Raw genomic sequence first — 24,716 nt, 5'->3', positions numbered from 1 at the left:
TTTCTCACTTTCTTTTGTCTGTTCTCCAGTATACAAATGCATACTTTTTTTTAAACTGTTAACTTAGTTTTCTCTCAGTTTTTTTTCCACCTCAGTCAGCGGGTTGCCAGTTCTAGTCCTGCTCTGCCTGCCTCTGTATTTGTGTCCTTGGGCAAGTTCCTTGCCAGCATCAGAGTGTGAATGACTGACTGCGGTGTGAAGCGTCTTCTCAACCCCTCCGTCGGTCATGACAGATGATTGCTTGTGATGACGGCTTCTCCCTATTGAAGGGCAGTTTTTTCCTTCCACTGTCGCTACGTGCACGCTTGGTGCAGATTGCTGTAAAGTCAGCGACACAACACAAGCAAATGTCACTACGTTCTTGTTTCTGCAAACACACACCAGCCATGAACATTCCACTGTTTTCTTTTTTTACATAGAACTAAAGGGGAGGGGAGAGACCTATATGTGCTGAAGTTAGTTCTTGATTTTGTCACTTCTTTAATGTTCACTTATTTTTTGTGCTAAGTTAGCAATAGTTTACATTTATAAACTTTTCTAAATATAGTAAGGGGTAGATTTAAAATAAAAATTGTGCAAGACAGTACTGACAAATTAGAATACTGGTTTGGAAGTCACTAACATAATTCAGTCAAAGGATCAGGACTTGGAGTTGCCATGAGTTCAAACACAGAGGCAGAAGTTAGCCTTTCCTGACTTTGACTTTAATTACATTGTACTGTGCCTTGTTGTGTGTTGTTGTTTTGGAACAAACTGAATTTGATTTGAATAGAACTTGTTTACTTTCTCTTGGAAGTGGCCCTCAGATGACTTGATGACCGTTCGACGCTGGCTAAATAAACTGAAAGGAAATTTTTGTTTTGACCAGTGACTGCTTGTGAAGGACTTTGTATGTATTCACTCTGTTTATTTATGCTTGCATTTATTCACAGTTTTACCTAAATCAAATATTTATTTCTAGATTTCCACACATCTTTTTTTTGACTTGATCTTACATTTCTCTGTATTTTTGTTGGTTTTAGATGACAAAATCTTGTTAAAAAGAATTAACAATCACAAAGAAGGTAACACAGACCTTTGAAATGCTGCAGTTGAAATCAGAGGAAAGTAAAATGCAAATGAGGAGATGTAGAAGGGATCAAATTATCTGCTGATGGTGGGCACATCGGATAAAGTCTTCCAGATATTTAAGTATTTTTGTCCCGAAGGGCTGCCACTGCATCACTGAAATTTCTCCATATCTTCTGAACTGAAACACCTAGAGAGAAAAACGTTAGACCAACTGCAAACAGAAACGGTTCAGCGAACTCTGATGGTGCCGTTTGTTTTTGGCCTGCAGAACGTCTCCACAGAGAAGCAGCTGGAATCCTTGGCGAAATTACGTTTTCACAGTGCAGAAAGAGTTCAACATAAACTCACATAAATGGAAAATGACTGCCGTTGTTGTTTCAAATTGTTGTGATAAATCCTACTTTGGAAAAAATATTGATGTTATTTTTTTGTGATTTTTTTTCTTGTGGTGTGTATGTTTATCTGAACTGACTTTTGTGCGTGTGCAGCCAAACCATGCAAAAAAAAGAAAAACCTCCCTGTGATCTGGAACGGTGTAAGCCGAGAACTCCAAGGGTGAGTTGCAAACCCAAATTGCCACCGGGGACATTGTTTATGGTATAATTAAATCATGTTTTGCAAATTCTCCCAATGCTTCGTTACTCATAAAACATTTGGCACACATCAAGTATGAGCCGGTGATTGGTGAGTGTGAGACACAGTCTGGCATCTGAGCAATTACCTTGTCAATAAAGAGATCACGGTTGTTCTCAGGATCAACTGAAACTGTGGGTTATTTTGGGTCAGAAATGGACAAATCTAATGACCCAACAAGATTTAGAGAAATGTATCCCTGCATTTATCCTTAGTTGCATTGATTACTGCAACAGTATCTTCCTAAAAATAATTTGACAGCTACTGCCCGTGTCCTCAATAAACCAGGAATGTCTAGTTCGTAAATCATCCCACTTCTAAAATCCTTTCACTGGCTCACCATCAGAGAATTGACTTTAAAATACTACAATCGTCTAAAATCACTGAATGGCTTAGCACCACAATACATTAAAGATCTACTGTTGTATCAACTTTCCAGAACTCTCAGGTCTTCTGGTTCTGGTTCTAGTTCTGGTCCGCTCTGCTCTACATCCCCAGAATCAGAACCACACATGGAGAAGCAGCATTCTGGTTTTATGTGCCACAAATGTTGTGACAAACGTCCAGAAAACTGCAAAACAGCTGAAACACTGAGAACCTGTTCAGAGTTGCTCTCAAACCATATAATAAATTGAACACTGACCAACTTATTTGATGTATTTAATGATGGAACTTGAGAAAATGCAATGTGTCACCAGTTGGTTTTCACAACTGGTGACTACGTGATGTGTTCATGATGTTTTTATCGTTTTATGATGTAAAGTGCTTTGAATGGCCTTGTTGCTGAAATATGCTGGACCAATATACTTGATTGACAGAATTTTAAAGCTTTCATACATACAAAATGGGTCCAGAAACTTGCACATGCAACTTCACATGCAAAAGGTTGTGATTTATAAAACAAAATAAACTTGATGAGGGCTGGAGTCTTTAATCTGAGAATTTATTTTCCCTGCTTAAGTAATAATATCTTTTCCTTGTACTTTTATTAAAATAGTCTTACAATAATTTCTACATTTGCTTGCTAATATTTTAAATATGTCTGTATCAATTTCATATATTGCATTTTTGCACGTTTGCTTCAGCAGTAAGCCTGTATCTGTTGGCCAAGTTTGAACTGGAACCGAATATTACACAAGTGTTTCCCGACGGAACGAGTACTGCGTAGCACGTCGTGCGGAATTCAGAAATCTTCAACATGGCGGAGGTAGGCTATGCAAATTAAACCTCTGTTTTTCCTCTCATGTGGAGAACATAAACATGTCCTGAGATGTCAGTAGTGGTGCCGGGTTTGGCTCACTATTAAAGAAGTAAACCGAGAGTGAACGGGTGGTGTTAGCCCGCTGCTAGCTCCCGGTTTGGCTGCTAACATGCTAAGCTATTTTGTTGTGAAAAGAGTTTTCAATTAAACCGGGCAAAGATTGGGATTGGTTGATTCCGAAAGCACTAAGCTATAAAACCATTTACTGCTGACAGCAAACTGGCTCATGAAAGAAGCAAAATCCGTGACGACTATGAAAAATGAATGGGTAATGTGTTATCCTCTATAATACAGTCTGTGTTAGACAATAAACAAATATCAGCTAAATGAGAAGCGGAATTAAATAATTTCTCCCATTTTCGGTCCACATTTGTCCAGAGTCAATATTTTGTTAAGTAGATTAATGAGAACGTCAATGGAAAAAGTTGTAAAATTTACTCAGCCATATATGAGGCTTTTATTTATATAAATTTTGATACTTGCTTGTAGCAGAGAACAAAACGAACAAAATAATCTATGATTTTTTTTTTTAGACCAATTGAACAATTTCTATCAGACACATCGATTTTACATCATTTTTAATGGACATGGTCCTGGTGGGTTTTAAAAGCGAACAAATTGGTTTGACCCTGAGAGTGCTGCTGTCATAGCAACCTCAGCAAAACCACAGGCTGTGGCTCCTAAATGCTACGCTGCATTGATGCAGTAATTCATGCAAAAAGGAGGCCCAACCACGTATTGACAACATATACTGTAGAGTACATGGACATCCGCTCTACAGGGTGTTTTTATTATTACAGGGCCAGTATTATGTATTTTCCAGGGGCACAGTTCCATTATGGTTCAGTCAACTAACCATGTTACCTTCAGGTGTTATAAATGTGACTCGGTCTAGCATCTGGATTAGACTTGGATGCCAGCCATTAATTTGATTAATTTATGCTGAAACATGGTTGCATCCATGACAGTTACTGACCTGACCTGGACCATTTAGGCCAAAGGTCAGATTAGATTACAGGAACGTGTTTCCATCTGCAGGTCCAACGTTCTCTTTATATCTGTGTTCACTTGCTTTACGTCTCTGAAGTTCAGATAATCTGTGATTATAACAAGGCGATATAAGTCACCTGCCCTGCTTGCTTTATTAATGGTTCTTTGTAATCTTGACATAAACCTTAAGACAAAGCTGAAGTATCTCGGCTTATCTGGTCCTCAGTAGGGCTGCTCTCTATATCACAAATACGTTGTCGTGCAGAGCTGGGCGATATGGCAGAGAAAACAAATCGGATTATTTTTATAGCAAATTTGTTTTGTTCTTTTTTTTCTTTCCTCCCGCTTTATCTTTTCCAATAAAAAATAAATAAATGAAATGACAACAGTGAGAAATAAATTTTCAAAAAGTTTCTTTTGTTTGGATTATCGCTTCTGTGAGTTGTACTTTGGAGCATTTGAGTCAGGCTGCAGAAATATTTGTCTAATAATGGTGATGTAGTCTTAATATTGCTGGAATAAAGATGCAGCGTTTTGCGCCTTAAAACTAGGAAAATAAAGCTTGGATAATTTATTTCTTTTGTTTTTTTGTGTTTGAGTTCTTATAATATTACACCTTAAATCTTGTATTATTTTGACTATATTATCACATGACAGTATTCTTGTATGACTCTATTCTCGGGGGAGGGGTGGGGGGAATTAAATCTTAGCCTGACTCTTATATTTCATCATAGAGTTACCCTAAATTCAAAGTCCAAATCCTGCAAAGCCTGCCTAAATTGTCAAATTAAATCTTTAAAAACCAAAAATATAAATTGATAATATCAATTTATCACCTAGCCCTTGCCTTTTATATTCTTGATATGGAGAATGCACAGGAAGACCTGTTTGGAAAGCAGTTTTTGATTTTTCTTGAAGTCCAGGAGTTTGTGTTTTGCTGTGATGAGTTCCCTGTGCCTCGCCACCACAGACGTTGACGTTCTGACTCCTGTTTCCACAGACCCACAGCTTACAGGACATGAGGCAGCAGGCGGCTGTCGCAGCCAAAGTCTTCATTCAGAGAGACTACTCCAACGGAACCATGTGCCAGTTCCAGACCAAGTTTCCTTCAGAGCTGGAGACCAAGGTGGGAGACGTGTTTTACACTAGGACCCCAGCTGGTCCTTTCATGAGGAACAGCAGAGTGTTCCTCGTAAAATGAGAATCCTAATAGGAGGCCGAATGCCTTGATGACGGCCGCTGCCTCTCCGTGTCTCTTCTGTTTTCGGTCACGATGGAAGATCTGAGTTTTGTTGAAATCTGAGGAGTTGTTGTTCTTTCTCAATGTTCTCCATTATCAGCTGTGCATTCTGGGCTAATGGGACAAAATGATGTTCATCAACAACCCACGGCCCAGAGGTGGTCTCAGTGTTCTCCCCTGAAACCTCCAGCCAGCTGGCAGAGCAGACCGCCGGCCCTCACATCACATTCCAGCTGAGTACAGCTCCACCGTTGTAGGAAGAAGCCGATAAAAGGCTTCCTATCGCTCCCTCTGGCAGGAAGTGAATTTTAAGACTCTTTGTTTCAAAAAACATTCAAAATGCCTCAAAGTTTTATCTGAGGTGTTTAGTGAGACTGGAGGCTGGTCTGCAGGGAGAGGAGTTGCTATAAACATCAGTATTTATTTATGGTTAGGAAGGCGCGTTAGTCGCTTTCTCTAGTGATGCGTACCTTCAGGCACTATTATTATGCATTGAGTCATGAAGATAAAACCAAAACATTTTACTTACATTAAAGTTGAGACAATTGCAGATGTTTTGAAATGTGAAAAAAAAAATGTTTATAAAGCCATAAACAATTTGTTTATTGCCAAGATCCAAGAAAACTAAATGTATATTAATTTTTACATAAATGCCACTGTAAGAGATGTAGTTGGTTAAATACTTTATTAGATATTTAACATTATTTGGTGATTGATATAAATAATGGCAATATTCTATTAATAAATGAGTTTGTTTTTTTGCTGTTACCTAACTTTCAGAAATTGCAGTGCGCCACAACAAAAGAAAAATTATGCTGAAATGATCTCAGAACTACTTGTGTTCTTTACATTTTTTAAGCGCTTACTGAACCAAACAACTACATTTACAAAGCACATAAACATTTTAAGGTTATCAAAGTCAAAGTAGCATAACTGACCCACTTCCCACTTTTTTTTGCCCATATTTTTAATACAAATTAAAACATCTAACTGGCCTGTTAAATGTAAAACCAGTGGAACTTCTCTAGCTGTCGTAGTGTTAGCTATTAATAGCAAAGCAATGCTGTCCTTCCTCAAGTTCTTCTGGGTGATTGGGTCATTTTCCCGACTTAATGCAGAGTAATGGCACATGTGTGTAACTATGTCCAGTCTAGTAATAGGCCTGAGTATCACTGGAAAAAAATGGGATAAAAATAGAATATGATGGAATTATTTTTTTCATACAGTGAGTCCAAATGATGGAAACAGAAGTTTAGCGCGACCTCTTCTATAAATACAACTGGCTGTAGTTGGGGGGGCTTCAGTGCAAAAACAGAGTTTACAAGAATTGTAAACAAGGAGATTACAATTCAGTGTTCTCAACAGAAGAAGAGGATCACTGATTGGTGGAGACTCCAGAGTCACGGTGATGAGAAGAGAGTGGAGGAATACCTGCTTCTTTGTACAATATCGACGTCATCAGAGCCGCCTGATGACGGCTCTGAGCGGCGCTTCGTAGCCAGATTGGCTCACTCCTCTCCCCACTAATATACTCCCATGGTGCAGCAGAACATTTCCTCATGGCTCAGTCCACAGCTGGAACCCAACCAGGCTGTGCAACATGTGTTTGTCATTTCTATGATGAGGAGTTTGATTTCAGGACTCATAGGAGCTAGTCAGCATTGTGTAAATGATTGTTCTCTTATTTGAATTTGAGTCATTGATGAAACAGTTTTATTAGTTTTTTCATATATGTTTTTTACTGAGAATCTAAATTGTAATGTTTCAAAGTTTTTCCTCCCCTAAGAAAACTAGCTAAGCCTGGTAGTAGGGGGGGTAGGGCGGTCCACCGGCGGCGGTCCGTCATTTAAAAAATGTTAAATGTTAACAGGAAATTTGAAAATATGAGGTTATTATGTGGAATACACTATTGACAATACATAACCACTTACAGAGACTCAGACACAGTAAAATGCACTTAAAATTTATGCCGTTTTTTTCTTGCACTGAAGTTAAAATCCAAATTACGGTAAGTAATCAACCAGTGGATCTTCAAACCAGCTATGTAATACTGGTCACATTTTCGAACAGTCAAAGAAGCGCTACCTTTTCATTTGTTTAGTACAAATGAATAATTATTTGGTGTGAACAAAAAAATGATTAATACAACAAATTCAGGCAATTATTGTGTTAGGCTTTCTTGTGTGTTCCTAAATCCGAACATGTTGTTTAGCAGTGTCTGCTGCTTGGAGCAGAATTCTTGATTGGCTGGTTGCGATTGGTTGTTATTTATCCACTTGACTGCACTGTTTACAAGAAAAACTCTGATTGGATGAAAAAGATCCGTCTGTGTTTGGTTGGTGGTATTTACATAGAACTCATGTATGCAGCCTTTTTCAGTGCACAAATATACACATGCATATTTTGTAAAAATTTTTTACAATAATTCTGCTCAGCTGCACATTCCTTTGGATCTGAGTACCATACTCTATTTCTAATTGCAGATTGTTTTGACGTTGTTGGGTACGCGACAGTTCGTGAGCGCCCCCTACTGCCTAGTTCAATGCACCAACTGTAATATGTCTTTGCTGTCCCTGCTTTAGACATGCATATTTGAATAAACTAATAAAAATGAAAAAAAACAAATGACGCTTTGCCTGGAAGGGGACAGTTAAAGCCTGGAGGCCTGCCAGGCCTATAAACCTGGAGGAAACTCCAGGTTTGTGTTTCCTGCGGCAGTAGCTGGAACTCGGATGTCTAGATGGAGGAGCAGGTTGCTGAAGTTAGAGCTGTGGCTTTGACGCTCATTACCGCATGAAAGAGCTGCTTCCCATCATTTCAGAAGCTTTATTGGCACTTCCCCAGGAGTCTGGTGGTCTTCAGTGTTTTTCCGGTATTTATTTCATATCCACATCAACGCTGGGCAGATGAGGCTGTGGAAGAAGTCATTCTCACTGCCATAAAATTCTTCCCCCCACACATTCGTTCAAGATTAGCTGTACCTCTATTTCTTTTCTTCTCTTTTTTAAGCGCAACACAGTGCCAAACTTTTTACAGCCTGCATTTTTATTTAATTAGTTAATTTAGCTTTTTTGTTATTTGAGCCAACATTTTTTCCCTTTTTGCAGGGTTTGCATATTTTGTGGTTTTCAGAAGTCACGTGTTTTTTTTTTCCTTCAGGCATGTTTGTTGTTTTAGTTTATGTGATTTTCTTTTCTGTTTGTTTTATATCTATAGAGAGAGAGAAATATATATATATACTCTGCATTAAGTCTATATATATATATATATATATATATATCAGTGGAGTTTCATTAATTGTCTGGTTTTGCTGGCCTGTGTCCTGAAGCTCACAGTGGGAAGATGCTGAGATGAATCACAGCCTTCAAACTGGGAAATTAGTGGGAAAATAAACTTTAGATGGGAAGTGCCAGATATGATACATTCCTCAGGCACAAGAAGCAGGTTTCTGCTGCTCCTGGTTCCACTTAGAGGATATTCACTGACTTGTCTGTTTTTTGGGTTTTTTTTCTGTGTCCCGTCTTGATACAGACTGGTACAGAACCACTGGTACAACAGAACACAAAAATTAGAGTTCAGTAATTACTACATACTTATTTTTATTTATTTTTTGTTTTATGTTTAGCTTTAATACAAGAGGCACTTCACAGAACTGACTCAAGATAAACATTTTAAGGTTATCAAAGTCAAAGTATTAGTATTATTTCTCACTGGTGAGATTTTTTAATGATTAGTAGATGCAAATGGATAGGTTGTACAACAAAAAGTCTTAAATGAGTGTGAAATGAAGACCTTAAAATGTCTTATTATTTAAAAAGTTTATAGTAAGCTGACCTTAAATACATTAATCATGTATTAATGTGTTTAATACAAGATTAAATACATGTATTTGAATATATTTAATCCTATATATTCAATTTTCAGAAAATACAATCTTCAAAACACAGAAGTTCAATTAATGTATATAGTTGATTAATCGCCCAGCCTTTGTTTTAGCTTCTTCTGACTGGAGAACCTTATTCAATGTGCTTTTCCCCAAACATGATATTGTTCAAGAAAACAGGCCAGAAACAGCTGGATTTATATTTGTTCTACATCTAACCGAGCTGCTTTGCTTACTCATTTGTTGAAATCTGAGAATTATACTGCGTTTCATCTACAAGTATCAAAGTGAAGGAGAGGCGAATAAAAATTCACTTTGTCATTAAGCACCACTTGAAAGACACGCGCAGAACAAAATCCAAAAATCAGAGAAAGCATAAGCACAGTTCTAAAAAGATAATAAACATAAAATAGGTTGTACATATTGAAAAACAAAAACCCTCTGATTGCACCAAGGAAATGTCTGGTAAATGTTTTTAACAGACTTTAGTATATAAAACCTTTATAGGTTTTTATTTGTAACGGCTTTAAAAATCCTCTTATTTTTATGCAAACTTTAAAGCTTTGTTCAGGTCACGACAAACTCAAAACAGTTCCAGGATGTAAATACTTTAGAGCTCTGAGTCCAACAATTTCACTTAGAAACCCAGGTTGTGTCTTTTGGGCCCGTGTCTCTGAAGAGCGAGCGCTTCGAGAGTTGCTTTGCTTTGTATACTTGTGATGTTTGTGTCCAAGTTGGACCGTTTCCTGTCTGTTGCTGAGTAGAAACATCCCCGAGCCTCGTGGCCGAGACGACCCGATCGGCTCAGGAGGTGTTTCGAAATGCGGGAAGGAAGCCTAGAACTCTCTTGATGCATGACCGGTCTGAGAACATCCAGCCCCTCATTTATCAAGACGAAAAGAACTGCTAAGATAAATCATACACACACCTTTTAAGTAATTGCCCTTCTGATGCCCTAATTTGACCTGCTTGGTCTTGTTTTATTGCTTCCGTATGTTTCAGATTGACAAGCAGCAGTTTGAGGAGACGATCCGGTCGCTGAACAACCTTTATGCGGAAGCAGAGAAGATGGGAAGTCAGTCGTTCATTGAAGGCTGCCTGGCCTGCCTCACCGCTTACACCGTCTTCCTTTGTATGGAGACTCACTACGAGAAGGTGAGAGATGGAGGCTGTGCAAAGTTACACAGTGTTCACATTTGTTCCAAGTGAGTCCACTGTACCCAAATAAGTTTTTTTGGGGCTTAATGAATATTTATACCTTTAAGGCTGGAACTAATAATTATTTGAATAATTGTTTTTTCTATCAATTGTTATGACGACTAATTTGATATATATTTTTTTCTTAAATGGCACACTCTACATTGAGAGATTCAAATAAAAAAATAAAAAAATCTGTTTTTTTGGGGGGATGAGAAAAATGAACATTTTATTGTCTAAAATGCAGTAGCAGCATTCCTTTAGTAAATTTGAACTAGGTGAAGCTAAAACGGAAGTTTATATATATATATATATATATATATATATATATTTGTACAATATTGGCTAAATTACTGCTCTGCATCTGATCAGCAAATAACCTTTCCTGAATTTTTTATGATCCAGACTGCAATCAATTGATTACTAAGTTAGTTGACGTGCACTTTCATAATCAGTTAGTCAAGATCAAGACAATCCTTTCAACCCAAATCTTTTTTCTTTATACTTTAGGATTTGTGTTCTCAAAAGTCACAATTTTGTTTTAAAACTTTGTTGTTTTTTTTTAGGTTTTGAAGAGGATTGCCAAATATATCCAGGAACAAAACGACAAGATCTACGCGCCACGAGGCCTCCTGCTGACAGATCCCATCGAAAGAGGACTCCGAGTCGTATCCTCCCACTCTCTGTGAAACCATAAATCCAATTGAAAATAGTTTTTTTTTTTATAATTGTAAGCTACAGTCCTCATCATAAAAACAGCCATCTTGTATGAGCCTCTGGATTTCCAAGAAAGGGCGCACAGCGGGTCTGAGTGTTGGTGGGGTTTTTTACCGTCCTTCTGATGGTGGGTAAATATGGAATCTAGCAGTCAAAGCTGCTTACAGGAAATCTGCTGCTATGAATGTAAGCGCTTCAAAAAGTTACATAAAAGTCCTATGTAATCTATAACATCTCCATAAAACCAATAGGTGCCCCAACATCCTGACTGTCGGTGGGTGTGTGTGGATGTGTGTGTGTGGTGGCTCACCATGCTCTTTAATTCCAGCTGGGTGGGAAGAGGAGATGAAGGTTTACAGAATATGACTGAAATTGTTAGCAGCTGAACTTTGTTCCCCGCCTCGCTGGTGGAGTGACAGCGATCTGGATTATTTCTCCAACGCTGTCAAACTGCTGCGCTGATTTTAGCAACAGATGGGGGAGGGGGGGAGTTGACGGTCGCACTTCACCTGAACTACTACGGTTTTAACGTTTTGACAAAATGAATATGACAGTTTAATATTCTTCTGTAGACCTACAACAAGCGATTATTGTTGCAATCGATTATTTGATCATTTATTATTTTGACGGATCGATCAGGTGAAATTTATTTTTTCGTTCTGCAGATTTTTTATTTAACCACTTCTGCCTTTTTAAAAGAGTATTAGAAATACATTAACGAATGCAAATAGACAAATCAATTTCCCTTTAAAAATAAGAAAACATTTTATTGCCTACCATGCAATTACATAACATTAATTTACAATGCCACTTGAGGAGTTCTGGATGAAACATAATTACAAGCATTTAAATGCAAAATGTATGTATTTTTTGTATACTTGTACAGATATGTTTCTGTCTGTATCCACCAGTTAACGATGAATCAATTACTAAATTAGTCTCAATATCAACTAAAATCATAATTAATCTGATTAATTGTTTCAGTCCTACTTTTCAGATCATGTTTCTACGGTTTTTTGCTCATTTGTACATAAACTGTTCCTTTGCCTTATGTACAAAATATTTTTCACATAAACTTACGGTCAGTCATTCTATGCTGATAAGCTTTTCACAAGGTTGGCGCGTACAGAATTGTACTCAAACTGTGTTGGTAAAAAGTAGACAAGTCATACAAATACCCATGAATTCATGAATGTGTAAAAAGGTTTTATAGCATCAAGAGCTCATAAATTCAGAGACCAGATTGCAGATTATCTTGTTTGCCACCTGAACGATTTTGATGAGACGTTTTTTATTCTCAAGTTTCCAAACCAAGAAACGGTAGAAAAAATGAAAACCGATTCAGTAAGAAAGGCTTTTGTGGAATTTAACTTCCTTAAAGAATACACACTCTGCTGCCTTTTTGTTCAGATTACATCACTGTTCATGAAAAAGATCAGGTTATAGTCAGCGAAATGATACCCAAATAATTGTAACTTCTAACAATGTAGAGTAAACTATGACAAGTGAACTTCTGTTATATTTAAATCCAAAGGGAGACAAAGAGCCTTTGAATTACAAATAAAAAGTTTCTGGAGATCAAAACCAAAACTTTTAATGCAAATTCACTCGGCATTTTCAAATGTTGTACTGACTTGCAATTTTTAACAGTCATCACAACTTTTCTGCAATGAGCTTAACGTTTTCTGTATTTCCTTTGTTTTGGACCAATCACTGCAACTCAGCTGGATTTTGACCAATCACTTAAAGCTTCCTGTTTTATGACGCCTCTTGAAAGCTGAACCAGCCAGATGAAAACATGCGCATCGTCTTTTTTAAAAAAAAGTTATTTCTGTTCTTGGCAAAAAAAACGTTTAAAATTATTCTGAAGGATTTGTTTGTACTTGGCATTCAGTTGGTGTTCAAATGAGCGTGAAAAGCAATTTTTCAATAAGGTACTTGAAAATGTTATTCGCACTTTAAATATTAACTATTAACCTTCACCAAAAAACACAGGATCTTATGTTCATCAATTCAAACCCTTTTTGTAAGACTGGCAAAAGTAATGCTGAATTTTATTTCTACAACTATTTGAATAAATCAGTTCTTTTAGGCTGCAACAATCACAAAAAAACCCACTGCACTATGTTGGAGGGACTGACTGTTATGTTTCCCGGGTTATGAATGCATTAGTCAAATGTTAAGAGTTTCTCAAACTTTCAGTTTGAGATTGTGATATTTCAATCAAGCCCATTACATCCAATTTCTGGACGAAGCTCCAAAAAAGAAAAAAAACCCATCAGTTTTAAGATTGACGGATGTTGTACCTTGTTGTGTGGCTCAGGCCAGCGCACAAAACAAGTGCGCAGCGTCTTTTGGTTTGGGTTGAAACTCGGTGCGAACTCGCAACAACTGCTCTTCCCTTAACAACCTCCACCAGATCGAGATCACCATCTATGAAGACAGAAGCTTCAGCAGATAAGAGCCATCCCATGGTGAGTCTAACCACAACCAGAGCCAGTAGTTCAGATGGTGATGTATGACGCTCGGCAAGCTAAACATTTCGACAGCACGCACATTTTTTCCCAAAGTGGTAACTGAAGTTTGGAGCGCCTTGGCCCTAGAAGTAAAGAGGAGCAATAAAACGAGCCGCTCTCCCCTTTCGCCCCTCTGTCCATTTCTCTTAAAAAGAACGCCTCCTACCCACTCGGAGACGGATCCCACATCAAAGATAGGAGCTGTGAGTAATATTACCGAGCTACTTCCCCACCAGGAAGCCTGTTTTTATGGAGCATTTTTTAGGGATTATTCTTCCTCCTCAATGTTCACATTGTAGAGCCCAGTGTTTAGTCATACTGTAAATTAACCGAGAGCCTGATGTTTAAAACACACGAGTTAGCCAAAACCTGAGCAAAACATCCAACAACAAAGTGGTGGAGAATCTCTTAATCACAGGAGTCCTGTGGATATTGTTCAAGTCCTTCAATAAGTGGGATTAATTAAGCGATTATCACACTTAAAAAGTCATTAGCTTGCTGACTGCGCAGGCCAAATTTGGAAGGAACTAAGAAGAGTTCCAACGTTGCTTTCGGTCGCCTGAGGGCGAGAATCGAAGCTTTGATTTAAACTGACTGAGGCTCCAAGCGTGTACGATTTGTGACAACACGTATGGCGCTTTTATGTCAAAGCAACAAACTTCAGTGTGTTTTAATGGGATTTTGTGTGAATGATACAAAGTAATGCATAATTGAAAAGTAGAAGGACAGTGATGAATGGGTTTCAGCTATATATTACCATTTCAAAAAAAAAAAATTGAAAGCTTCTGAGTCAGGTTTGATTGCGCCGCCTCCCACTTTGCCCCGGCTTGTTTGGGTTGCTTCACACATTTGCATAGTAAAAAAAAAAATGCTGCCCATTCTTTTTACAGCTTAGCTTGAACTCAAGTTTTTCCAGACATCGGCTTTGAGGTTTAGGTCAGGACTTTGACTGGACCATTTTATCACATGAATTTGCTTTAAACGCTTAATTGGTTTTCGCCTAGGATTTGTAACTCCATCTATCTGCACTCTGACCAGCTTCCCTCTGCCTAACAACATCATGCTGCGACACCACAGCATGATGAAAATAGCCGTCTGGATTATGTTGTGCTATTCATATTGCATCCTGTTTAATCTGTTAGTCATAGGAGAATAACGATACCCAAAACTCACAAGACATGAGGTTCTACTATTAAGATCTGACAAAAAAAAATTCTGAAGATCAAACATAGGCTCCTAAAAGGCCTTTGTCTTGTATTTTTATGGATTTTATTATTGCCACAAACTCAACACACTCTCTCTATGATTTCTTTTAATCTCTTCAAAACTTGGGGCAGATCTTTGACTATGCGTTACTGTACATTACTGTTTTTTGTTATTTCATGGAATAAAAAGATATCCCGTGGCTTTCCTCATGGCAGCAGTGACACCAATGTAACCATGCAGGGAGGACAGAGAGGCGGCGGTGGCTGAGCTGCCGATCGTAACCGATGAAGTAACTTAGTTTGAAAATCAAGTAATCGTTAAAGTAATTAGGTTACTTTTTCAAGGTAACTGTGCCATCTCTGTCTACTGACAGGGTGAACTCCGATTGTGACGTAACCTGGACCTCCTGCTGTTGGTGGCTATAGCGATGTCTCTTGCCTCCATCCTTACCTGTTGTTTGTGTCTTGTCCATCACTCATTTATCGTTCCTACTGGAAACCCAAAATGAAGCAAAACAAATAATTTAAGAATATTCGGCGCCTCTTCTTCAAGAACTTGGTCAGATGAAGCAATGCTGACCACAAGCGGCTGGTAGCTCTTCATTCCACAGTCAACCTCAACGAGAAACACTGATGTTTTCACATGTCAAAATCTTCTTGCACTCTAGTGAGTCCAAATGAAACTCAGAGTAATTACTTCAAAAGTTCCTCAACTCTGTGTAGACTGTTTCTTCAATTTGCATCTGGGCTTAATGTTGCTATGCTTCCCACTGTTGCCAGTTGCTGCATATTCAACACATACAGACGATTGTATTGGAAGCCTTTTGCTACCATCTAACGGTCAAATTTATCCCAAAGTACATCTTATGAAGGTACAGTTAGTACTGATTTCAGAAATAAGGTTTCCAGCATCTCAACCGTCTCCACCTCGTTTTGCTGTGGAGTATTTCTGATGCTCCTCCCTCTTGAGGCAGCACAGCACGATCGTCAGCCACAGATGGTGCTCCAAATACCTACAGATCTTCCACACTGCTCATCTCATCAATCTTTCTGAAAGCCCGGCTCATCTAGGACCTCCTGACTCCAGATCGTCCTCAAAGGTTCTGTTGTGTTAGAGGCAGGACGGGGTAAGGCGGAAGCTCTACAGTAGAGACACCACCATCAGTCAGGAGCGAGACTTTCTCAGTAAATACGTTACAGGAGGTATATTGTGTCTGGCAACGTCTGTGTGACCACAGACCCCTGTGGATCGCTGTGCTGTTGGCTAACTACCAAAAGGATTTCTCTGCTCATCTGAAATTCCTCGCTGAGAGCCTCATCTCACATGCAAGTCCTTTGGAGGAATGTAAAGCCAGGACTTTTATAAGTAGCTGTTGATAGAAGTGTGCATGGGATATTTACCACGGTCAAAAGCAGGGTGAACCATAGCCAGAGATCCGACTGCGGGGACCTGCAGAACATCCATCTCAGAGTTTCTATTTCCTGCCAGGGTCTCTCCTCCAAACTGGGCCTGATATATCCCTGCTGAAAATGAAGAATCGCCACTCTGGTCCACAGCTCTGATCTATGGAATGTTCAGCTTTAATCAACGGGCTCCTTATTGAACTTGAGCTCCTCCAGAACACATAAAACCTTCGTCTCCCTCGCGTTGAAGGTCTAGCAGGCTTAAAGCAGGAATTCTGCTTTCTGACCGTCTGCCAGGTGAAAAGTTGAGCGGCGGTGATGGATCAGTCCCCGGTGGGAGGGAAAACGGGCTTGGCCCTATACCGTCCCGGGCTGTCGGAGGCCGACGGCGCCAAGTCCGTGTTCCGGCGTCTGTTTCCGAACACATTCTGCCGTCGCCGCACTCTCGCATGGCTCGGTGCACAACCTGTAAAAATGGAGTCTGTGCAGACTGTTGGACGGGGCGAGTGCAGAAGAGATGTTCGTCATTAGCACCGTGTTCCTTTTTTCATTCCCTGAAAATGGAGCTTTTCTTTAGCTGTCATGTTCAGTTTTCACAGGCCAAAACGGGATCATTTTCACCAGTTTTTTTTTTTCTTTCTTTCTTTTTTTTAATTGCTGTTATTATGCAGGGCTGTAAATCATTTCAATAAGGAGTCAGCACTTCTCTTTCAAACATCCTGATGCATGTACTTCAATGCTTCCACTTGTGTGGTCACATTAAGGCTGATTCACATGTTACTACAGTAACATGTGAATCTGCTCTGGACCAGCAGAGGTGACAGCCTCTTCCTTTCGTTGCTTTACACCAGTGATATAGAACATTGCTAAAATATCACCTGCTCCTCAAAATATCTTCAAATAAATGGATTCTGACCTGAAAAATGACTCTAAATATGTTAATCTTAGTAATAAATTTTCTTCTCATATATTCCATGTAGTTATTTTTTCAGTCAAGCTAAAGTCAGTCAACCGCTGATGTCGAGGCTTCTGTGGACACCGGCCGCTAGCCGCTAATGTACCCTTGGCAGCCAGCTAGCTTTTTTAAATTTTTTTTATGTCCGTTCTGGTTAAATGTGAATTTATTGCCGACTCAGTCATTTCTTTCACAGTACAGGTTTTCAACTTTCATAGTCTTTAAAACTACACATGAGATTGAAGCTTCATCAAATTTGAGTTGGGGAAACTGGCAGAGACCATGTGAATATCTCAGAGTCCTTTTGAAAATTGTTACAATAAAATTGAAATTGTTGAAAGAAGTGAAAGTTGAATTGAAATACTTGGAGGTAGATGCTGCTAAGTGTCTCCAGTTTAAAAGGCCTGGTGTCTATTCAATAACAGCAGGATTAAAATGATCCCATTATGCATCCAGACAGATTTCTGTACATGCTTTGACCTCAGGGCTCTACAGAGGGCCGTTGCTTTTAGCTCTGCTTCCTTTTAATCAATTTCCTTCCGATTTTGTCACCATTGCTGAATTAACTTTTCAAATAAATCCTTAAAGGGCTCCGTTGTCTGTTATCACTTCAGTAAACAGAACGCAGCAGTGTGACGTCTCTGGGTCGCTCTGAGGTTCTGCTCTGGGGTTCTGCTCTGGGGTTCTGCTCTGGGGTTCTGCTCTGAGGTTCTGCTCTGGGGTTCTGCTCTGAGGTTCTGCTCTGGGGTTCTGCTCTGAGGTTCTGCTCTGAGGTTCTGCTCTGGGGTTCTGCTCTGAGGTTCTGCTCTGAGGTTCTGCTCTGGGGTTCTGCTCTGAGGTTCTGCTCTGAGGTTCTGCTCTGAGGTTCTGCTCTGGGGTTCTGCTCTGTGGTTCTGCTCTGTGGTTCTGCTCTGGGGTTCTGCTCTGAGGTTCTGTTCGGCTCATACAGAAGTCTGGTCGCATCATTTGTTTGACCTAAACCCAATTCTATACCATTTATAGTAAGACATCAAAGTCTAACCGCTTCACACAAACTTTATCAAATCACCTCTTCCTAACTACTTAATCGCGTGATCAATTTTATTTATTTTTTAACTGTTTCCTAGAAACGAGGAGTAAGGCTCAACGCTCTCCCTTAAACAGTTTAATGAGTGGAACCGAACCGTCTCTAGGTTTATATGGCGGAACGAGGAACCGAGGGTACACTATAAAACGTTACCAATTACCAATAGATAAAGGATCAATGTTTGGGAAATGACTAAAGCACAACTGACTGCTGCTTACTGGTGTGAAGAGAGGTTTGATGCAAAGTGGAAAGAACTAGAATGAAGTCAAATTGACATTCGTCTTCACGCTCTGAGCGCCTAGAAACGACATGTTGAGGAAAGCGTCTGGTTCAGGGGGTTCAGCTCTTTGAGAAGGGGACTCTGTCGTTAAGATGTTAAACATCCAGAATTCTTTGGCAATTTTATTTTATTTTTTTTCCTGGTTAAAATTTGACTTTTATTCTGATACTGTCAGAATAAAAGTCTTTATCGTGACTAAATTCTTGTAATTAAGCAGAAATTCTTATAGGTGAGCCCTAATAGTCCTTTATAAAACTCACAGAAGGGAAGTTTGGATCAAAATCCACTTTTTTATTTTTCGTTCAGCTGATCGTTCAGCTGATCGTTCAGCTGATCATTCAGCTGATCGTTCAGCTGATCATTCAGCTGATCGTTCAGCTGATCATTCAGCTGATCATTCAGCTGATGGTTCAGCTGATCATTCAGCTGATCATTCAGCTGATCATTCAGCTGATGGTTCAGCTGATCATTCAGCTGATCATTCAGCTGATCATTCAGCTGATGGTTCAGCTGATCATTCAGCTGATCATTCAGCTGATCGTTCAGCTGATCATTCAGCTGATCATTCAGCTGATCGTTCAGCTGATTATTCAGCTGATCATTCAGCTGATTGCCATCAATGCTCCTCTTTTTCTTTCCAGTCAGCATCAGGTCATCTTAATGATTTCTGCTTTTGTTTGTGCAGAGGCGGAGCAGCAGAACCAGCCGCCCTGGAGACCTCCACGACCTTCGACCTTAACGCTGCGTCTTAACAATCTGTCCCCCCCACCTGGTACAAGAGCAGGTGTCTTTCAGAGAATCCCTTTGAAGAAACGTTGTAGCGACATTTGACTTTTAATGTGTTTAAATATGATGAAATAAGAGTTGAACTCAGAATTGAACCAGTGTTGTTATGCTGAACTAACAGCTGTTTGAACGTTAGTGTTTTTGGAGAAATACCCTCATTTTCTTTGTTTTTTTTCCTCCCCCGTTTGGAATGGGGTGACCCTGTTTCAAAATAAGTGACAGAATAAGTCACTTGTTTTGTGATGTTTTCCAGAGCTCGCCTGTAGCGTATGAGATCATTAGTTATTGGGAGGTTTTACCTCACAATTTGTTGTTTTCTAAAAGGTGTTTGCTCATTTAGCACCCATTTTTTTTATTTTTTTGCACCTTATTTGCCTGTTTCATAAACATCACTGTTTAGTTAAAGCTCCAGTGTCCAGCAGCAAATTTTCATCCTTGTAAATATTTGATTTGTACGCATTGATTTAACTTGTGTATCATACTGTAGGTGCTGTGAATGTGTGCTATGCATAATATTTGACTGCTGTTTATTTTTATTAGTAATATGTTCATATATTCCAATATTGCCTTCGACAGAGGTATTGAAAGTGCTCTTGACGGCTGACAGTGTCCAGAATTAGAATAGTTTTCCGTTAACACATGGTTGGCGTTAGCACGTTACAAAAGCACAAACTTCACTGAAGTTCTGGGTTGACATTCTGGCAGGTCCAAATTGAAAATGTGTATTGTGTTTTTTAACGATTTTTTTTTTTGAAGAGATGCAACAGTCGTGCTTCAAATAACTTAGAAACTCAAACCATCCAATCAGCGATTCATAAATCTAATAATGGTTAAAGACGGATGCTCCAGTGTGCCATCAGAACCTGCAGCACATTTTGGTTTTGAGTTCTAGGAATCGGTTTGGGCCAGGAAAAGCCCGATCAGTGTTGGGTTCCTTTTCGCTGAACCTGATAGTAAAGTTTGGCGTTAATTAATCCTCCCGTCTCACAGTGGGAGCTGGAAGCTGCTGACGTCGGGCTTCGCTCGTCTTTTAAAGGTAAAGCCTCTTCATGTTCAGATATCCAGGTTCGACTGTGAATCAGGTGGAAAGCCTTGATGTCTTCTGTAAATAATAGTTTGACCTGTTTTGATTCTGTAGATTATGTTGCGCCCACTAATGAACCTTTAAGTTTCTTTTTTTTATTTTGCCAAATGAAATTCAAGTGTATTTATATTCTAGATGATATGCTAATAAATCATGTTAATATGTGACGCTGTGCTTTGCTCAGTTTGTTGAGTCCGTGGAAAAAAAGTGTAGGTTTTAGTTTATAATTTTCCCCAACGATAATTTACTCATATTAAAGTGAAGCTCAACATTTGGATCAAGGCTTCCTTCATGTTTGCCAAGCGCCACAGTGAATTCAACACCTAACAGTATTGAGAATGCAGAAATTCTTGATTTTTATTTTTTTCCTCTACAGGCAAACATTCCTACTGCTGTACTTAGATTATAAGTACATTAACACAACTTTATATTGTTCATCCTCTGCGCTCGACTTCCCTCGGTCTTGGTCTTGACTTGGTCTCGGATCCTAAAAGTCTTGGTCTTGTCTGGGTCTTGGGTTAGGTGGTCTTGACTACAACACTGCCCCCTTGTCAAACAGCCAGGGACGCAGCTTTACATATGCATACTGTATGTCTGTGCATATTTGGCTTATCAAAGCGTCCAGAATGTTTGCCCAGTCGTCAAAACAAAACTGGATGAGTTTCTACGCTGCGAGGCAAACTTTCAGTCCAAGCATCCATTCTGGGTTGAAGATTGGGTCGTCTTGAGACGTGTGGGAGACTGAGGACTCGATATGGTTTCCGCCAACTGTTCCTTGGACTTTGCTCCTGTGTACTGCCATTCCCAGAGGTTGTGACTGGAATCTGGTGAAGCCGCTCTGCCAACTCGAGTTTTAACAGTCCAGACCGCTCTAAACTACCAACACTGTGTTTTCTCCGTTACTGGTCTGAGCCTTTAGTTTTCCTGGTCATATAAACTGTTTAATTTGGCCTCATTTAGCCTGCAGAACTCAGACCTTCACTTGTTTGAACACCAACTCACAGATCAGAAGGCAATTTAGAATTATGACATACTGACAATCTTCCCATGGGAAGCTGGACCTGGCTTTTACCAGATGACTGGGCCACAGCTGCTTTTTGAAGAGACAGAGACAATTGGACTCTGCGATCCTGTTTGCATTTATGAGGTTTTTTTTGTGTGTGTTGTTTCGGAAACTGACGGTCTGACAGATCTTTTTCTAACTAGCTCGGCGAGTTTGTTGAGTGAATTTGTTGATTGTTTCATTCAACAAACTTTCTAAGCGAGTTAGAAAAAGATCCGTCAGACCTTCAGTTTCTGAAAACACACACACAGGTGCCAGTCTGCAGCGGTCAGCAGGCGAGAGGCGGGGTCACCCTGGACAGGCGGGGTCACCCTGGACAGCTCTTCAGCCCAGCTTATAATAACATAGTTATATCCTGTATCTCTGGAGTGCTGTCTCTTGTTTTGCTTTCTTTCTTTTCCACTAATAGCTTTTAAAGTCCCAGTCCCTGAGGATTACTGGTCAGGAGTTGCTGGTGGGTGAACACTGTTGTCTTTGTGTTTTCTTGTGGGCAGCAGTTGGCAGGATCGATGCTAAGCTGTTATTAACTTCGGTGGTTTAGCTCCACTGGAACAAACATCTTTTGCAACTGTTTACATTTGATGATTAGTGAAATTGTTTCCAATAGATAAAAATGATGATGGAGAGAATTTTTCTTTTATTTCTAATTTTCTCTTAAAATAGTTTTCCATCTCCTGGACATTTTCTCACACTGTGTCGCTTTATTTGAAGCTGCGTTTCTCCCGGGACCAAACTTGTTCTTTTGGGTTTAACTCCCTTCACTTTGTGGTGAAGTGAAGTCAGTGAGACTCCGGGTTGCTGGAGTGATTTTAAATTCAATTCGATTTGATACAGTTTAGAAACTTCACTCCAAATAACATCACAAGGAACTTCACCAATAAATAAATAGTTTAAATTTAATCATACATATTTTCCAGTTGATCCTCAATCTATGCAGTGAGTTCCGTTTATTATTAAATCAGTTTAGGAAGTTCTTGTCTAAAGAAACCCAGCAGATTGACCTCCTGCTTCTGGACCAGCAGGGGGCGCCCCGTGCGGTCAATCACTTTCATTGTGTTGTTGTTGTGCAGCATTGTTGGATTTGCAGCGGGCCTTCATTCTGAGAAAGCATGTTGCGACAGCAGAGAGAACAAAACGCCTCTTCATGTCAATGTCAGCTTTATTTATAAAGCATTTTAAAACCAGCTGTCAGCTGCGCAGCATTAATACGAGCACCAATAAAATGCCTGCTTGTAAAGCTGCAGTGTTTCATTTTTATGAAATTATTTTTTTTTATAAATACTGCAGCATTAAGATACGTTATAAATGATCTATAGGTGAGATGAGGGTCAGTGTTCAGACACAGAGGCATTTTTGTTTGTGGCTTGAGAAGTGACTAAAACATGTCACTGATTATCAGCCTGTGGATAATCGATAGTTTTCCCTGCAAACATGAACCAATGACTGTTTGGAAAGAATCCGCCAGCAGCAAACTCCAGTCACTTTCATTGTGTTGTTGGATTTGAGTCAAAACATGTAATGACTCCTGTGAGCCACGAGAGGCCAGTGTTGAGTTGCCATCATACTGTTTTTTCCTCCCTTTTGGTGAGCTTGTATTTGTATTGTATTGTTATAACGTGTATTTTTAGTCACACGATCATGTGTATGTGTAAGTTTTATGGATGCCACTTGCGTCTGGAATTTCCCATAAGATGAATAAAGTATTATTTTATCTGATCTGATCGTATCTCTGCTGGATCCAAAGCTCATCTGTCTCATGGGATGAAGTTTGATTTTGGGAGACATTTAAACACTTCCTCAAGTGTCAAGACTTTGAATGCTGGTGAAAACTTCCAGCCTTACTTTGAGGAAAATTTTCCATCAACTTGAAGAACAAAAGTAAAGCCTTCTGGAGAAAAAAAACATCACAGTTCTCAGAAATGTGCTGAGTATAAATCCATCAATACACTGAATCCTGTATGCAGGTTTCATGCAATTCTTTTCAAATACAGCATAATTAATCGAACAAAAATACAAAGACAGGCTTGAAAACCTATTCATCCTCCCTGGACCTTTTCCTGTTTTGTCATGTTGTGCTTCAAACTTCAATGTGATTTATTAGGTTCTTACACCAAAGCAAAAATGATGAATGATTGTATTGTTGAAGGAGAATGTAAAAGGCTTTTCTTATTTTTATGTTCTGTCTCCCTGAAGCAGTGCTTTATAGAAGGCCTTTTGTAAAGTAATTACAGCTTTAAAGGGGCAGTATTATGTTTTCCACACACAAATCACCATTTTATAGCACAATCAAGTAATTATGTTACTCCTGGTTGTTATAAAAATGCTCTATACTGTTGTGTATTATACACACTAGTTGAATAAAACAATATTTAAGCAGATAATTGGAAGCAGCACCTGGCTATGTTTATTTTAATCAAAGAATATCTCCTTCTCTGAATGAACAGGAACAGCTCACATTTCTTGTGCGCAGCAAGAGCGCCCACCAGTGGTGATTTGCTATATTTCTTTATCTTAAAATCTGCAACCAAACCACAGCCTCCACCACCCAGGAGCATAATAACATAAGAATCTGAAAACTAGAGGTTCATTCATTTCTGTGTCTGGAACACCACATATACATCAAACTTGTCTCAAAAAGAAATTTGACTACTTAATTTAACTCATTGAAAGAGTTTTCTCTTTAAGAAACTCGTCTTTCTGAAACTCCGCCTTCAGGGAGTCGTCCCATGGCTTCCCTCTTAACACATTAAACAACATTTTTACCAGTGTTGCCCTGAGAAGAAGTTCCAATAATGAGTTCAGCTGATGTTCTGTTTGCTAATTGCTGCTGGCTAGTCTGAAGGAGCCGAGTGAGGGAGCCGCAGGGGTAGAGCTGCTCTGCGAGGCGGGCTGTTGGAAAAGAGGAGGAGCTTCGACATTGAAGGCGGAGCTCAGTCTCCCCAGATGTTTTGCACAGCTAAATGGTTGCCGTGGGAGATTAAAGGATTTTTCAAACATGCCTGAAAGAATCAGAGCAACACCAAGTTTTACATAATACTGCCTTTTTAAAGGTGCGTCACTTTTCCTATTATTATTAGAAAAAAATCATTTTCATTTTACTTCCCTGTTATATGCAACATTGCAGCGGTCTACATAAAATGCCAATAAATTGCTTTGAAGTTTGTTGTTGCAATTTGACAAAATTAATTGTTTTTGCAATAAACACACAAAGAACATTCAGTGGCTCACTGATTCAGTTGCTTAACTCTTTATTATAGGTCAACACACAAAAGCACATTGTTTCAATTCAAGTATACTGTTAGTATACACATAATGCATCTATTCAACATGAACTGAACCCTCAGAAAACAGAGGACCAGTTAGAT

The 24,716-nt window shown here is 39.2% G+C and overlaps 1 protein-coding gene across 3 annotated transcripts in view; it reads left to right on the top strand.

Annotated features, from left to right (window-relative positions):
* LOC129351600 (golgin subfamily A member 7-like) overlaps positions 1 to 20,455 on the top strand; it is a 47,384-nt gene extending 26,929 nt beyond the window's left edge. For 2 of the 3 annotated variants that reach the window (XM_055020530.1, XM_055020529.1), the window contains exons 3-7: positions 4,956 to 5,081; positions 10,081 to 10,233; positions 10,842 to 10,943; positions 13,412 to 13,466; positions 19,104 to 20,455. In XM_055020530.1, the coding sequence (XP_054876505.1) occupies positions 4,956 to 5,081; positions 10,081 to 10,233; positions 10,842 to 10,943; positions 13,412 to 13,453 (423 nt within the window). In that variant the 3' untranslated portion in view covers positions 13,454 to 13,466; positions 19,104 to 20,455. Of the gene's footprint in view, positions 1 to 2,805; positions 2,912 to 4,955; positions 5,082 to 10,080; positions 10,234 to 10,841; positions 10,944 to 13,411; positions 13,467 to 19,103 lie in introns of those variants that run through there. The other variant, XM_055020531.1, reaches the window with a different exon arrangement.
* Positions 20,456 to 24,716: the final 4,261 nt, after the last annotated feature.

Source organism: Poeciliopsis prolifica, unplaced genomic scaffold (genome assembly GCF_027474105.1).
Source record: "Poeciliopsis prolifica strain line A6 unplaced genomic scaffold, Auburn_PproV2 SCAFFOLD068, whole genome shotgun sequence".
Taxonomy (NCBI): domain Eukaryota; kingdom Metazoa; phylum Chordata; class Actinopteri; order Cyprinodontiformes; family Poeciliidae; genus Poeciliopsis; species Poeciliopsis prolifica.
Note: the sequence above shows the minus strand (reverse complement) of the source record. Positions and strands in the feature narration are given on the sequence as shown.